The sequence below is a fragment of the Tilletiaria anomala genome (assembly GCF_000711695.1).
Source record: "Tilletiaria anomala UBC 951 chromosome Unknown K437scaffold_142, whole genome shotgun sequence".
Lineage (NCBI taxonomy): Eukaryota > Fungi > Basidiomycota > Exobasidiomycetes > Georgefischeriales > Tilletiariaceae > Tilletiaria > Tilletiaria anomala.
Genome location: NW_013546880.1, coordinates 1 through 14,842, shown reverse-complemented (window position 1 = coordinate 14,842; position 14,842 = coordinate 1). Strand labels below are relative to the sequence as shown.

The 14,842-nt window shown below is 57.7% G+C and overlaps 5 protein-coding genes across 5 annotated transcripts; 3 read left to right on the top strand and 2 right to left on the bottom strand.

The window, feature by feature from the left end:
• Positions 1-398: 398 nt before the first annotated feature.
• On the bottom strand, positions 399-890 carry K437DRAFT_270904 (uncharacterized protein; the record flags this gene model as incomplete). The annotated part of the gene is made up of 3 exons (XM_013384877.1): positions 399-437; positions 521-607; positions 702-890. The coding sequence occupies 3 exons, from the start codon at positions 888-890 to the stop codon at positions 399-401; spliced, it is 315 nt and encodes a 104-aa protein (XP_013240331.1).
• Positions 891-1,485: 595 nt separating this feature from the next.
• Positions 1,486-6,529, top strand: K437DRAFT_259834 (Pkinase-domain-containing protein). The gene is made up of 3 exons (XM_013384876.1): positions 1,486-2,585; positions 2,657-2,794; positions 2,871-6,529. The coding sequence occupies exons 1-3, from the start codon at positions 1,775-1,777 to the stop codon at positions 6,431-6,433; spliced, it is 4,512 nt and encodes a 1,503-aa protein (XP_013240330.1). The 5' UTR covers positions 1,486-1,774; the 3' UTR covers positions 6,434-6,529.
• K437DRAFT_276596 (uncharacterized protein) lies at positions 6,490-11,165 on the bottom strand. Its single transcript, XM_013384875.1, has 3 exons — positions 10,877-11,165; positions 9,974-10,742; positions 6,490-9,880 (listed from the first exon to the last, which is right to left on the bottom strand). The coding sequence occupies exons 1-3, from the start codon at positions 10,980-10,982 to the stop codon at positions 6,559-6,561; spliced, it is 4,197 nt and encodes a 1,398-aa protein (XP_013240329.1). The 5' UTR covers positions 10,983-11,165; the 3' UTR covers positions 6,490-6,558.
• A 317-nt stretch (positions 11,166-11,482) lies between these two features.
• K437DRAFT_259833 (putative ras-related GTP-binding protein) lies at positions 11,483-13,516 on the top strand. The gene is made up of 5 exons (XM_013384874.1): positions 11,483-12,018; positions 12,171-12,310; positions 12,446-12,633; positions 12,768-12,856; positions 12,960-13,516. Exons 1-5 carry the CDS (start codon positions 11,967-11,969, stop codon positions 13,049-13,051), a joined length of 561 nt encoding a protein of 186 aa, XP_013240328.1. The 5' UTR covers positions 11,483-11,966; the 3' UTR covers positions 13,052-13,516.
• A 680-nt stretch (positions 13,517-14,196) lies between these two features.
• Positions 14,197-14,682, top strand: K437DRAFT_41529 (uncharacterized protein). Its single transcript, XM_013384873.1, has one exon. The coding sequence runs from the start codon at positions 14,311-14,313 to the stop codon at positions 14,644-14,646; it is 336 nt and encodes a 111-aa protein (XP_013240327.1). The 5' UTR covers positions 14,197-14,310; the 3' UTR covers positions 14,647-14,682.
• The last annotated feature ends 160 nt before the right edge of the window (positions 14,683-14,842 follow it).

Below are 14,842 nucleotides of genomic sequence, written 5' to 3'. Positions count from 1 at the left end.
CGCCTTCCGACATTTCTCGGCTTCGAGTCGGATAACACGGTAAACATGGAGTAGGCGGTGGCGGTAGTTTTGCCTACAATGGATTCACAAGCAAATGAGCACCCTGTGTCAGCGCCTTCGCTGCTAGTGATCTTACCGGACTCTGCACCTGACGGGCAGTGCTTCTTAGAAGATATCCATGCACATGCTCTTCCTAGTGCTATGTGGGTCAGTAATCATTAGACCGCGTGGAATACCCGCTTCTTTGAGCATTCGACTTAGGATCTTGGCCCGTTGAGGGTTGTGACAGCCAGCGTGTCAGAGCTGTGATGTCTGCTGGGTTCGTGGCTCTTACTTCGGTAGCAGTAAAGGTGGATCTGGAGGAGTGAGAGGGTTCAGGTAGGATACTGAGGATATTTTCAGGTGCCGTCCTGCAATTTGCGCGCCAGATTGCGGAGCTGCTCAGTGAGAGCCAGGAAAGCAACATATCGTGAGCAGCCGTGCGGGGGACAATCGCGCCTACGTAGGCAGTACAACTCACGGTAGTCATGGCCCTGAGTTGCTCGTCATCTTCCTCCCGCTCTCCATTTTCTACTTTGGCATTATAAATCAAGAATGTATCAGTGATCTGAAGAGGATTGGAAGCAGCAGCGGCTGGTAAACTTGGAACTAAAGTCACCATGTGCCGGTGGCGTCCCAGAGGTCGCACATGGTCTGCTCACAATTTCGCAAGGAAGCTCCTGGTACACCTTGAAGCCGAGACGATAGTCATCCTGGATGATTTGTAGAGAGCGTGGGTGACCTTGAGGATGTAACTTTTCAGCGGACTCTTTTCTCCAAGCCTGAAAGCTTGCCGAGCCGAAGGTGGCTGCATTTGCTTGCCGGCCTGATGGCCCCATGACGTGCACCATGTTGGCCGTTTGCGGTGTGTGAACGAAACAATCCAATGACATGCAAGGAAAGGTCTGGTCTGATAGGCCAGCCGACTCCTGTTCGTTGGGGAAAGGTTAGAGCAAGTGCGGAATTATGCTCAGACAAGAGGCAGCAATGTGCAGCCAGGCCCGCCAGTCGATTAAGAGGCTCCGACACCGCCGACATGCCTATTACCCACAAATTGTTGCCCGTACCAATAAAACACCTTGGCTGTCGCTTTCTCACTAGATCCAGCGAAAGCGTCGAACCGAACACGCCAGATGATGCATACTATCCATTAACGCATGATCAATCGAGCTGGTAGGGGTCATATTGACCAGCTTAGCTCTTGCGCAACCAATTGCGTCAGAGGCAGCTCGACGGTTATGATAAGCAGTGTGAGATAAGATCACGTGATCAAGTCTGCCAATCTGTTAGTGGAATGGTTGAGACGCGTAAGTATGGGGGAGTCCCCGTATTCCATCGAAGCTATCTTTGATTGTGGGCTGAACCGTACGCGACTCGCGAGTTGACAACAGGATCCTGGATGGACCAGCACGAGGAGTTTGAATTCTAGATTTCCAGCTCCCTTGTACAGCATCTTGTCCATCTACATGTGCCATTCTCGGTCTCCCCTGCGCTCTGCACGCGCTACCGGAGCGCGTCTCGTCTAGGCAGTTCAGAGCCATGCAGAAGTGACCTTGCTGGCGCTAGAATCACGCTTGATCCTAGCCCAGTCGACTCCGTTCCGGACTCCAATCATATCTACAACCGTGCGCGTTTAACGCTCGCTCATCAACAATCAGATCCTTGAGAAGGCTTAAGTCACTCCAATACCTACCAAGCGCCTCATTGCTGGCGATTGCAACAGTTGCTGATCGAAATGCCATCCGTTCGAGGCGCAGGGGCTCAAGCGGCCCACAAGCGCGTCTTCGTAGCGGCCTCTGACTCCGCGTCATCTTTCGCTTCCACAGCGCCTAGCATCAGTCACATGGCCGGTCCCTCTGGACGAGGCGCCAGCTCGATACCAGCAGGCACCAGCATCGGCTCGGGTTTCGCAGCTTCTAACATGGCGGGCCCCTTGTCCACCGCAGCGCTCGCGAGCGCCTATCAAGAACTAGGCAAGGAGCTTTCCTCTTCACGCCTTCGTTCGATAGGCAACTACACACTCGGCCGCCCGATTGGGGAAGGAACATTTGGAAAAGTGCGCCTCGGCTCTCATCGTCTAATCCCCAACTCGCGTGTCGCGATCAAGCAAATCCCCAAGTCCGCCGGTGCGATGCAGTCGCTCATCCGAGAAATTCATCATCACCGGCGTTTGCACCACCCGCACGTCATGCAGCTATACGAGGTATTGGCGACGGAGAACTACATCTGGATGGTGTCAGAGCTTTGCGCAGGGGGAGAACTCTACGACTACCTGATCGAATCGCCAACAGGCTGCCTTTCGGAGCACGAAGGTCGCAGGATCTTCGGCCAACTCTGCCTGGCCGTCGCCTATGTGCACGACAAAGGAATAGTCCATCGCGATTTGAAGCTGGAAAATGTGCTACTCGACGAGAGGTGCAACGTCAAGCTGGGCGATTTTGGTTTCACACGCGAGTTCGAAGAGAGACGCTTGATGGACACTTTTTGTGGTACCACTGGATATGCAGCGCCGGAGATGCTTGCGGGAAAGAAGTATTTAGGCAAGCGTGAGTAGGTCCTTCCTCGTTTGAAAAGTTGCGTCTAATAACGCCATACTCCTGGAATCTGCTGTTTGTAGAGGTCGACCTTTGGTCCCTAGGCATTATACTGTACGCCCTACTCTGTGGTGCCTTACCTTTCGATGACGATGACGAGGAAGTCATGAAGGGAAAGATCCTCCAAGGCGAATTCGAGATACCTTCCGGCTTAAGCGAAGGTTTGTTCTGTCTTGTGGATGGTTCTTGCCTTGGCAGTCACACTTAAAACGTCTTGATTGCTCACCTTTCACGCAGAAGCGACAAATCTGATCACGTCCATCCTGGTAAAGAACCCGTCTTCGCGTCCGTCGATTCCAGAAATTCTTTCTCATCCCTGGTTCACCAAGATCATCCCCCCAGCTTCTGGGTTAGCAACAACGCAGACAACAGCGACGAGCGCGATGGGCATGACCACAGTCGATGAAGACCCCTTTTCATCATCGCCTTCAGTTTCCGCATCAGCATCCGCGGCGAACGTCAGCTACCTCTCGGCTATCGGCTATGGCGATGCCGATACGGATGCTGAAGTAGCAGGCAGCTCCGAGTACGATTTGGGCAGCAGTCTCAGCCCCATCCAGAGTCGAACCTCGGAGACCTCAGGCATATCGTTCTTGAGCGAGGCTGAGCATTTCCTGAGGAGTGAAAGAGATCGTGGTGATGACGTCTCTGGCTTCGCACATGATGGCAATAAATGCGCCGAGTTCGGAAGCAAGCGGAAGGGTGCGAAGCGGGAACGACTTGATGGCAAGGAGCTGCCGCAAACACCACTTTCTCTTCCGTCACCTCCCGAGACCAAGGACGTAGAACAAACTAGTCCAAGCGCGCGTGCGGTCGCCGGCGTTGATTCATTGATGTCATTATCTACCACCTGCAACTGCGGCAGTAGCAAGAGGAGCAAAAGACCAAGCCTCGGTTCTGCGCGCAACGATTCACACGCAACTTTACCGGGCACAGCCCTGAAGCGGGAAGGCTCGATAGGGAGTGACGGCTCGTCGAAGGTCCCTCACGGCAACACGGCTGCTTTGAGAGAGCTTCCGACGCATACGGAGAGCGTCAGCGCTGATTCTTTCTCCACTTCAGACTCGGTACTGAACACGCCGGAACAGGAAAAAGACGATGAAGGGCAAGAGAGAGTGGAGGACAATCAGGAGCCAGACAAATGCGCTGCGCCTGTATTACCCAGCTCGACATCAGCACCACCAGAGTGCAACCACTCACAGCATTCAAATCGCGGTGCTGGCAATGGTGGTCACCACCGCACTCCATCACGTTCCAAACGACGCTCAACCTCCTCAGTTGTTCTCTCTGATCACCACGCACCGACACCCGACTTGTCCGGCAGGCCTGAGGACTATTCCGCGCTCCTAAAGCTCTTGCAGCCTACGTTATTTAGTACGCTCGTCGAGCAGAATCTGCTCGCTAGCTTATCGGCGCTGGGCTTGGACGTCGGACAGGTCGTCCACAGCGTCATGAACGATGCTTGCGATTCGAGTGGTGCGCTTTGGTGGCTGCTCAAGAGGAAGGCAGACGAGAAGCAGGCACTGCTCATGCAATACAATACCGCGCTTGCGACTAGTATTGGCCAAGCCGCTTGTTCTTCTCCCTCAATACAGCCTATATCGACCTTTGGAACCAGGCCAGCGTCAGCAGGGTCATCAACCAACACTTCCATTGCGCCTTCCAGCCTCCCTCCCGTCCCGGACTCTACCCTGGAGATCCTTTCGGGCCTCGGAGCGCCGCCGGTGCCACCCAAAGAGTCACTGAACGACCTCTTTAAAGTCAGGCCCTCCCAGCGCAGTAAAGACTGCAGCTTCTCAGGCCCGCTGCCGCCTTCTCTTTCGCGCTCCAAGAAAAATATCTCTTCTCTCGTGGATCAGTCTAGCTCCTCGACGGGCTCCGATACAACGCCACGGCGAAGCAAGACGATGATCGCTGCGAGTGTTGGTGAGACGAGCCACGCGACTACTCCAAGCGAGACTCTGGAAACGCCGCCTCCAGACAAGTCTTCCCGCCCAGCCGCTCCTGCAGCTACCCGGCAACGTTCGACGTCCTTTACTATGCGTCAGCTCACGAACGTGCTGGCTGGAATTTCGAAAGAGCGGCTCGTTGATGAGGATGCGTCTGCATCGAACAAGTTAGAGCGGTCCAAGAGTCCTAGCTCTGCGCTGTTTAGCAAGCGTCCTGGGGTGGGTCAAGTCCGACGCGGTTCCAAAGATGATTCGCCCAGCATGACCGATTCGCCGAAGAAAAATGCGCGCACGCCTGAACTGTCACCGCGCGTCAGCTCTATGCGATTGGACACCTTGGATCCCGTGACCGATCAGTCCACTTCTCCCAGCAGCTCGGCAATCAGTGATGCGCGCAACACGGCACTCTCATTTTCCGTCTCCATGAATTCCGTTTCAACCGCTGCATCTACGACCAACACCGTCGACACTGGCAAGTCGAAGTTCCGTCGTTCCAAGTTCATGGCAACTGTGCGCACGTGGCTCGGATCGGAAGGCAAGCCAGAACAATCAAACCCTTTCCCAGCGAAAGGTAAAAAAAAGAAGAGTGGTAAGCTTGGACAAGAGTCGGCTTCGCTCGCACCCATTCAGGTTGGAAGCATGCGAAAGCGGTCCGCGCCATATCCTCAAGGCTCGATGCGAAGGGTCAGCGGTGTGCCGCATAGCCCCATGCGCGCAAGCGTCAGTCGTATGAGCTCTTCCAACAGTATTTACAGGAGACCATCCACGATTCGCAGGCAAAGTGCGAGCACGATTGTTCTTGCCGCTACAGGTCAAGATGGTATCGGAATTTCTGTCCGGCAGAACAGTCGCCCGTCGAGCATCCATTCCGTGGGACGTAAAGCTTCGGGCCTGCACGGAAGAAAGGGGTCTGCTAGTAGCTCTGGCTCAGGAGTCAAACAACTGCGAGGAGAATACGCCGGGAGCCTGCGCCATCGTCGGCGAGCTAGTTCAGAAGGCGGTACAATTGTCCAACGGCACCGCGTTTACTCAACCAGCGCAAGCCACTCGCGTCGACACTCGAAGACAGACTCAGCCGAGTTGACGGGGGCTGAGCTTGATGACTCCTTGGCGGCTGAAACTCCGCGGCTATCGCATGCACCGCGCAAATCATCTGATTCTCGAGAGGGCCACGAAAACTACGGAAGCGGGCATTTCAAGACCCAATTTTTGGCGCACAAAACCCGCACGAGCTTCAAACCGCCGACTTCTATGAACATATCGTCCAGCAAAGAAGGTGCACACGGCCATGGCAACGGACACGGCCATTCGCACTTGCAGCCTCACGTTCCCACTTGGATGCGGAGCTGGGGCAAGCCCCCGCCACATTGGGAAGGCCGCATCGACGATGAGCCTTCCAAGAGCGAAATCATCGACACTCTTCGGCCCAAGCTCCGGGACGTCTTTGCGCAGAGTGAAGATGACGTGTGGGAAGACGAGGACGAGGAGCCGGCGTACCTTGGTGGCCTTGGCCAGACGGCAGCCAGCAGCGCCATGGCGAATTGGACCTGGGGGAGCCGTGCTGCTGCCGACTCGCCGTACGCAAGCCGAATCTTACTGGGGTCCGGCTCGATAAATGCTGCTGATGAAGTCCGCCCGAAATCCATGCGCTCGCTCTTCACTCCACCCTCGCTCGGGTCTGAGACTGCACCGAGGATCATTTCTACGTCTGCTCCATCATCGGACGGGCTTCCTATTCAAGGTGAGGCCGGCGCAAGCACCCTCGCAGCGCTATCTGCTGGCAGCCGCATTCGGACGGCAGCTGCGCCAACATTTAGGCCGACCATTGAAGAAGAAGAGGAAGAAGATTAGGAGCCTTCAATGTCCTCGCTTAGATACGAAGGGCACGATACCCAGAGGGTTAATTCACTCTCTTAGATACCCCGAAAATAGTTTGCAACAGCACAGTCCATCGAAATTGCATGAGCATTTATCATTCAATGAGTATCGTGCGTCAAGCCGGAAGGCTGTGACCTCGTCCTGGGCAAGTCTGTGTAGAAGCTGGGCTCCATGAGCTCCTCACTGGGTAAGTCAGGAGTGAATGCAAGCAGGGGAGCCGTCGGCCTTTCGCTCGGAGACGGAGATCGCTCCCGCGCCGATTCGTTTCGCGCGTCGCCCACAGGTTCGCTCTGTGATGCTGCATCAAGCGGCGTGCTCGAATGTAGGATGTTGGTAGCGGCGGACGGCAAGGCCTTGCACAAGGGCGAGCATTCAGCGGGGGTAAGTGACTTGGGCTCTCTGCGTGTCGGTGAAGTGGAAGCTGCTGTTGCTGTTGCTGTTGCTGCTGCTGCTGCTGCAATACGCGCCTCCATCAGTTGCCAAGGATCGTGGAACAGCTTGCTGGTCATTGCAGCAGCCTTGAGAGCAGCCCCGCGCCGCAAGCGTTCAGGAGCAGGGGCGAGCTGCATGGGGACCGCGTTCGCTTTCCCCCTTCCCGAAGCGAATGGACCCTTGGGCCGAGCTGGAGATTCTGCCGACGTCGGCGTCTCGTTGTCCTTGAGATTTGCAGCCGGCACACGAGTAAGAGAAGTGGCGGTGACTTCTTTCTCTTCCATGGAGCCTGCTTGTGGCTTGGATTTCGTTTGCAATTGCAGCGTTACCCCTCGGATTCTTTTGCGTGCGGGAAGAGCAGAACCTTTTGAAGGACACGATGCAATTTTCTTCGTTCTTAGAGGGTGGACAGTACGCACACCTGCTCGCTGAGGCGGCGGAGCGCAGGAAGAAGCCGCGGGATTGGGAGATCTGCAAACTGGTGCAGGGTCCGGTGTTGCCAGCCGTTCTTTGCCGGGACAGGGAAGCTGCACCTCCTCGGGATAACCATCCAAGACGGCCGCGATCGCGCGCAGCCTTGAAAGCAGCGCTTGGCGCGACATGCGCTCGCCCGTGGCCGTGTGGCTGCCGTTGACGCTGACGTCTGCGAGCTGGCGCATGAGCACGAGCAACGCCATGGCGTCCGGTCGCAGTGCAAATTGCATGAGCGTATGCTCCAAGCCTGTGACTACACTCGCGCCTGCGACTGCACCTCCTTCACTGGGCAGTGAGTTCCTCGACATCTGCCCAGCGAGCTGCGGGTCACTTCCTTTGCGCGGGGTCTGCAGATCGGCGAGCGGCTCTAGGAGGAGGGAATCGAACTCATCTTCGGAGGCACTGCTCGCTTCTTGAGTTCTTAACTGAGGTCCGGGATCCCGAGGACCACGGAGGGCGTCGGCGTCTGAACCATTGGTAGTCGCTGGCCGACGGACTGCAGCAGCAGCGGGAGGATCGAACCCAGCGAAGCTTACCCGAGCCCGCTTGGTAGCTGGCGGAGCGTCCGGCTTGCGCAGCGCAGAAATATGGCGCAGGTCAGGCTGCGCCTTCGTAGAGCTACGAGGCACTGGAGATGCGTTCTTTCGTCCGGTCGTTGTAGGCTCATATTGTGCACGTCCAGCGGTACGCTTCGAGGTGTTGGTAGATGTGGAAGCAGCAGCGTTGGCTTCGTCAGAAGCAGCAGCAGCAGAAGTCGAAGCTTTGGACAGCTGCAGGTTCCTTGGTCTTTTCGTCGAGACTGGCGCCAAAGCCTCGCGTCGCTGTGGCCTCTGTAGCGATGCCCGCGCATGCTCGTTCGCACCATGGTTATCCTCGTTGCGCAGACCCGCATCAGGTACGCACGAGTGAGCCTTTGAAGATTTTGTATGAGTCTCAGCACGATGATAACTCTCTGCTGTACCGGAGTCCTGCCATTTCTGTGCTCCGCATTCGTCTCCGTGCCCATCTCCAGCCCGGCGTACTCCTTCACTCTGCCTGCCATCTCTAGCCGTGAGCACCGCATCGTCTTCTTCTGAGCGTGAAGCATCCGACAAGCGCATTGCGCCTGACAGCAGAGCCTTCTTCGTCGCCTCCCTCCGCAGGCAGATGCGCGGACCGCCGTGCTGCCGGCGGTCCGCATCGTCAAGGACATCCCCTGCTTGCGGCTGGCTTCGTCCAGAGCCTGATTGGGCTTCGGTCGAATGTGCACCTGGGGCGCTGCGCTGATTTGATAGCGATAGCACTGTAGGTGGAGAAGCGGGACTGGCGTACTTGCCGTCCGGATCCTCATTCTCGTCCTCATGCTCATGCTGCACCATCCACCATGGCCGAGCAGGAGCAGATCTGCGCTCCCGCGTTGCCCTTCGCAGACTGTCGTGATCTCGATTCATGGAGGCGGCCGACCGTCCTTTCACTCTTGCTTCTCCGCCTACAGCTCGGCGCGGAGAGACGCCATCGCGCGATGTCATGGTTGTCCGACTTGCTTGTGCTCGTGCTGACGCTCCAAACGCTGTCATTAGAGCACTATCTGCCTCAGTGTGCTCGGACACCATGGGCACGGCATCAGCTGAAGAGACACTGTGCACTGCATCGGCCTCGTAGCCCGACTCGTTATCGGAGCCGATGCGCCTGCACTTGTCGGACCGGGTCGTCAATGGCTCGGCACTGGATGCCGCGTTCCTCTTGTTGCGTGCAGAGTCGCGGCGCTTGCTGCTCGCGGTAGCAGCAGCACCTTTCCTTACAGGCTTTTGCGTCTGCGCGCGCACATTCGCAAGCCTGCGTCCCCACGCGAGCGTCCCGACGAATTTGGCCCAGAGAGAGCCCGGGCCCGGGCCCGCGCTTGCGCTTACACCGCTCGCACGCAAGTGGCTAAGGCTCTTCGTCGGCGACTGTGATTTAGCGAGCGGGGGCGACTCGGAAAAGCTGCTGCTGCTGCGTCGGCTCTTTACGTTGCCTTGCGCTAGCTGTCGCTGCCGCTGCTGCTGTTGCTGCTGCTGTTGTTGTCGACGACGCCGCCTCTGCTGTGCGACGCGTCCGCTCGCGGCCACAGCAGACCGCGCTCTGCTCTGCTTCTTCTTCCTCGGCGCCGGCGTCGACACAGTCTCCTCCTGCGGTTGGGCTAGCCGTGGCTGCGACGAGCCCCACAGCCGGCCAAGGATGTGGTCGCGGAAACGCTGTGCGCGCGCCTTGCGCTCGCGGGCCTTGCGCGCGTCAGCGCGGCGTGCGAGCTGCGCCGTGCTCGGCTCGCGGCGGCGCCAGTGCTCCGGGAAGGGCAAGAGTGCGTGAGTGGGCGCGGCGCGCCCAGAGCCATGCGCATCATTCGCGATCTGCAGGCACGCGGCGCGCGTCGGAGGGCGAGCATGCTGCTGCTGCTGTTGTTGCGCTGCCGATGCGCTGTCAGCGTGTTCAATCGGAAGATACGAATGCCGAGATGGAGGTGGCGTGAGGAGCGCTTGAGGCGCTAGGTGGATGTTTCTGGCAGTAGGATGAGCTACACATGAGTGCCCGCTGCTGCTGATGCCGCACGATCGGTGCTTGCGGATGTGAAAGTGGAAAGACAAGACTCACCCCGATGAATCGAGCCACGAACCCTTTGCGACGTCCTGGAGCCACTCAACATCGCGCTCGGGTAGCATGTTGGCTGCAAGCGTCACGAAGAGCCTCTCCGCGCGCGCCGGATCGGTTGGGCCAGGCCGACCTGCGTCCATCTGATGAGCGTCACCAGAGTGCTGTGCAGCTGGTTGCAGCGGCCTGACAGAGTCCTCCTCTTGTTCTTCGGGGAAGCTGGAGGGCACGATGGATTCTTGCGTGCCGCCCTGCGCGCCTGCGTCAGTACTCGCTGCTTCTGATGGCGCTTCACCGACAAAGCCGCTCAGCTTGAGCAAGCGCGCAAAGGCGCGTTTCTCTACAGCGTTTAAGCGGCTATTGACGCGTCGCCTAGAGGTGGAAGCAGAAGTGAAAGAGGCATTCGCGCCGCCAGCTTGGACGGCAGCAGCGTCGAACGACGCTGCGCCGGACGCTGCATGTTCATTTGCCTCAGCGGGAAGGGCCGGTTGAGTGGTGGGATGCTGTTCTTCGGCGCCGCGAGCACAGGCTCGCTGCGTGCCTAGCGCTGTGCCGTTTGCAGGCTGCTTTTCTGTTGCGTGCTGCTGGGCCGCGCCGGCAACAGCGCCGTCCTCTAGCTCCTTCTCCTGCTGTTCGCTTTCGTAGCCTGCGTGAGTTCGCGTGTCTTGCGGGCCGTCTGCGAAAGCATTGAAGTTGGCCCAGGAGGGAAGAGCGTTTGGCACATGAGCGGTCGCGTAGCCGTGCAGACGCGTGGTCGGAGCGTGCAACACGTCTGCAGAGGCGCAGTGTAAGCACATGCACCGGAGAAAGTAAGAGACAGGCGAGGCGGGCGTGTAAGCGAACGAGCGAGCATTCACTCGGATCTTATACAGGGCTCAAAGTGTAATGTGTACAGTGCTGTCTCACCTTGTGCACTAGGCCATCGTCCATCGGGCAAAGCATGGCGGCTGCTACTGGCGCTGGTGGTGGTTCTATGCAGACTCCACTCCCACAGCTGAGCAGTGCGTACCATGGCCAAAGTGATGTCGCTGCTGGCGCCGACGCCCCCTTCTCTAGGTCACGCGTATGGGCACATGCTTCGTCGTTCGGGCAGGCACCATCTCCGGGAGCGAGCACCGACGCTATATTTAAAGTGGCACACACGCACACACACATTCTCGCTCTCCCTTTCTCTCTATCCTGGGTCCCCAGCGGGGCGTGAACAGCCAAGAAGCATTCTGGTTGTGTCTGGGCTACCTGGGATCTGATTGGAGGTGTGATGGATATGGTGGGCTGGTGGGCTGCAGCGACGGGTTTAACCGGTGGTTGATACGTAACCCTAGAGCCATCCAACCCTACAATGGGGTTCCCCACCTAGGGCACGTACGTGCAAAGAGCAGCGGCTCATCCTCGTGAGAGACCCGCTAGACTCTCTCTGGACTCTCCCTCTGCGACTGGCGTACTGCTTGCTGACTGCTCCCACTTCAATGCAAACAAGTCCGGGCTTCTACCCTTCCGTGCAAGCTCTTCGCAGCCGAGACAAATTGGATCCGGCCAGCAAGATACAGTCATCGCATATACTAAAATAACAGGGGCCCCCCTCTCGTTCGCACGTATCTCATCCTCCGTCCCTGCGGCCCGCAACAGGTAGTGTCGCACGCCACGCCCACGTCACGCGACCGCCCCTCCCGCCCGATCGCAACACCCCTTTTGCTGCTCAGCGCTGCAGTTGCACATATCTCGTCGCACGCCATCTCCTCGCTGCAGACCCGCAGACTTGTCTTGATTCCGTGACGCTATCGCTCTCTCAAAAGAAGGATCGAGAACCGTGAACTGCCTTCGCAATCAAGGAGCTGCTGTGTTGGCACGTGCGAGAATCGCGAACCAACTACGACAGCGACAAAAAGGAAAACAGCAGCGGCCTCGCTCTCCGTGTCTCGTGCTCTCCACACTCGTGACATCGCCAGGGACGTTTGAAAGAGAGAGAGCCTAAGAGAAACAGGGATCAGCGATAAACATGACGGAACCAAGGAGGAGAAAGATCGCCGTCTTGGGCTCGCGATCAGTCGGTGCGTCCGCCTTGGTCGGCAGGTTCAACTCGGGGCTCTACATGGGAAATTGACATTGCCCCCCCTCTCTTTCCTTCCCTTGGCATTCCTTCCATGCACCCGCTCCTCGAATTGCCTGGACTCGCGCGCGCCGACGCTGCACGCATGCACAGGCAAATCCTCTCTCGTCGTGCGCTACGTCGAGGATGCGTTCGTCGACTCGTACTACCCGACTATCGAGAACATATTCAACAAGAAGATCCGCTACAAGGGCCAGGATTTCGACTGCGATATCATCGACACTGCAGGGCAGGTGAGAGAGAGGGGACAAAGGGTGTAGGAGGCGCGCTCATTCGCGATAGCGGCAAAGGTCAGCTGATGCCAAACCAACCTTCCCCCCCCCCGGGGGCCGCGTACCCTACCATACGCTGCAATTCAACGCTGGCAGGACGAATACTCGATCCTCAACTCGAAGCATGCGATCGGGATCCACGGGTACGTGCTCGTGTACAGCATCGCATCGCGCAACTCGTTCGACATGATCCAGACAGTGTACGACAAGATCCTCAATTACACGGGCACCGAGAGCGTACCGTGCGTTATCGTAGGGCAAAAGAGCGACTTGCACGTCCAGAGGTGCGTTTCTGTCAGCGCCCCGTCTTGTCTTTCTTATCATGGCTCGCAGTGGCCGGAACTCGTTTGCTAAATGGCACGCGCTACGTCTCTTTTCTATACCACCACACGAACCCGTGCCATTCCCTTTCGCACAGACAAGTGTCAGAGGACGAAGGCAAGGACTTGGCGCAGCAGCTCAAGTCAGCATGGGTTGAAGTATCAGCGCGGCATAATGCCAACGTCGGTGAGCCCTTTATTGCCCCTGGTCTCCAGCGCGCTTCGCACCTGGCCTGCCTTTGTCGCTGATGTTTCATTTGTCTTTATTCCTTGGGTGCGATGTGGTACAGTCAAGGTGTTCGAGTTGATGCTGCAGGAGACCGAGCGCGAGACGCAGGAGACGGGCAAGGAGCCTGAGCCGTCCAAGTGCTGCGTCATGTGATGTGGTGTCCTGTGATGTGATGCCACGGCAGCAGAGGGCACTTCTCCACTTGTTCCCCCTCCCAGCGTAACACCCGCCCGCCTGCCACACCTGCGATCGACTCGCTGTCGTCGTCGCCTCTTTGTGCGCTTGCACCGACCTCCACCAGATTCCTGTACATCCCTTCGGGCACGTTTGACTTCGTATGGTGATCCATGTGGCCCGAGCCCGGGCACCACGCTATTTCGCATCGATTCTCGATGTTTGGCTTGTTCTCGCAGCTACCTTTTGTTTCTATCTCTTATCGGCTAGACTAGATCCTGTTTCCCCTACCTCCGCCCAGCCCAAGCTAGCTCACTGAAGAGCAGCCACATGTATTGCACTCCCTGTGGGATGCACGGGTGCGGAGGGTAGGCGCCGGCACAGGTGTGGGCGGGGGCAAGTGTAATTTCTTTCCCAACCTCGTGCTTGTACCCGATGAATCCACGTGTCATCAATGAGCGATCAGCAGCAGCAGCCGGTGGCGGCGGCGGCGGCAATATCCAACTTGGCCTCGTATACACATATACTTTGTCCCCTGCACTCGTCACTCGGTACCCATGTAACGCATTGCGCTCACGAGACCACGTAATCGACTCCCGACTGGCTCGTCGCGCGTCCCGCGCGTTGGCCTACATGCGCGGCCCTTTTGCTAGTGGACAGTCTCTGGCCGCTGCTGGCCAATCGCCATGAGTGCATGCTGAATCCAGCGTGGCGTCCGCCGTCAGGCCGTGTTTCTACTACGTATGTACATTACGGGGAGGTTTGACCGAGAGCAGGAGTAGGGGAGAGTAGCTCTTGGAACTCTCGAAACTGACACCTGATGACTGACAAGAGACATGTATGGTGTGTGTTGCCTGACTTGGCCCACCGCCGGAACGGCTGACATCAGCGTGTCTTCCCTCTTGGCTGCCTCCCCGTTTTCGGTTCCGCGATGAGCCTGGACGTGTGAGAGGCGTGGCCACACCGAATAGCGATGACGCACCGATGTCGACGCTCTCGCGTCTCGGCATGCCTGTTGCATGCTCCAACGACCCACGTCCCACGCTCACTTTCGCAGGGGCGTGTGCGGTGCGCTAATAGATCCAGTTTGCTACTACTGAATATACATGGCTGGAGAATGAGAGTAGGGACGGCTGCTCCCACGTGTGCATACACTACTGCTACAAACTGTGCATTGGGTGGGGGCCATTGTCGTCAAGCACCTCGGTCCATCAGCATGTTCCATATCCGCCCGTCGCATGTCCAGACTGAGAGCGTTGCCACGCCGCCTGCTCTCTGAGTTGCGCTACAGCAGCAAAGCCAGTAAGTGGAAGGGTGCACAGTGTTGGAGAGTGGAGACGCGCCGCTCTGGGCTGTGGGGACTCCCTGTATGTGGTATGGTGCCATGGAGCCAGCCAACGACCGCTGGCGAGATGGGCTGTACTGTTCCGCCACGCTTGTTGGTAGTCGTGTGCTTTGAGACGATGTTTTTTTTCGTTCTCCAAAAGTGGATGGCTGTGAAACTGCGAGACGTGAGACGACAGTTGGTTAGCCCAGGCAGTCGGAGGCCAAAAGCAGTCAGCAGACCGTGGTGAGGGTATAAGGGCAGGGCAATGCGGCACAGCCCCTAACGTCCGCTGCAGTGAGGCACTCTCACAGTCAACAGCCTAAGCACAGAAATGCGCACTGGGCCGGTGGCGAGCAAGATCTTGTGGTTGCGGGCCAGATGAAACACACTCCACTAGAGGCAGGCAGTGGACCGGTCCTTTGTCACCCGCAAGGTTTGAGCGG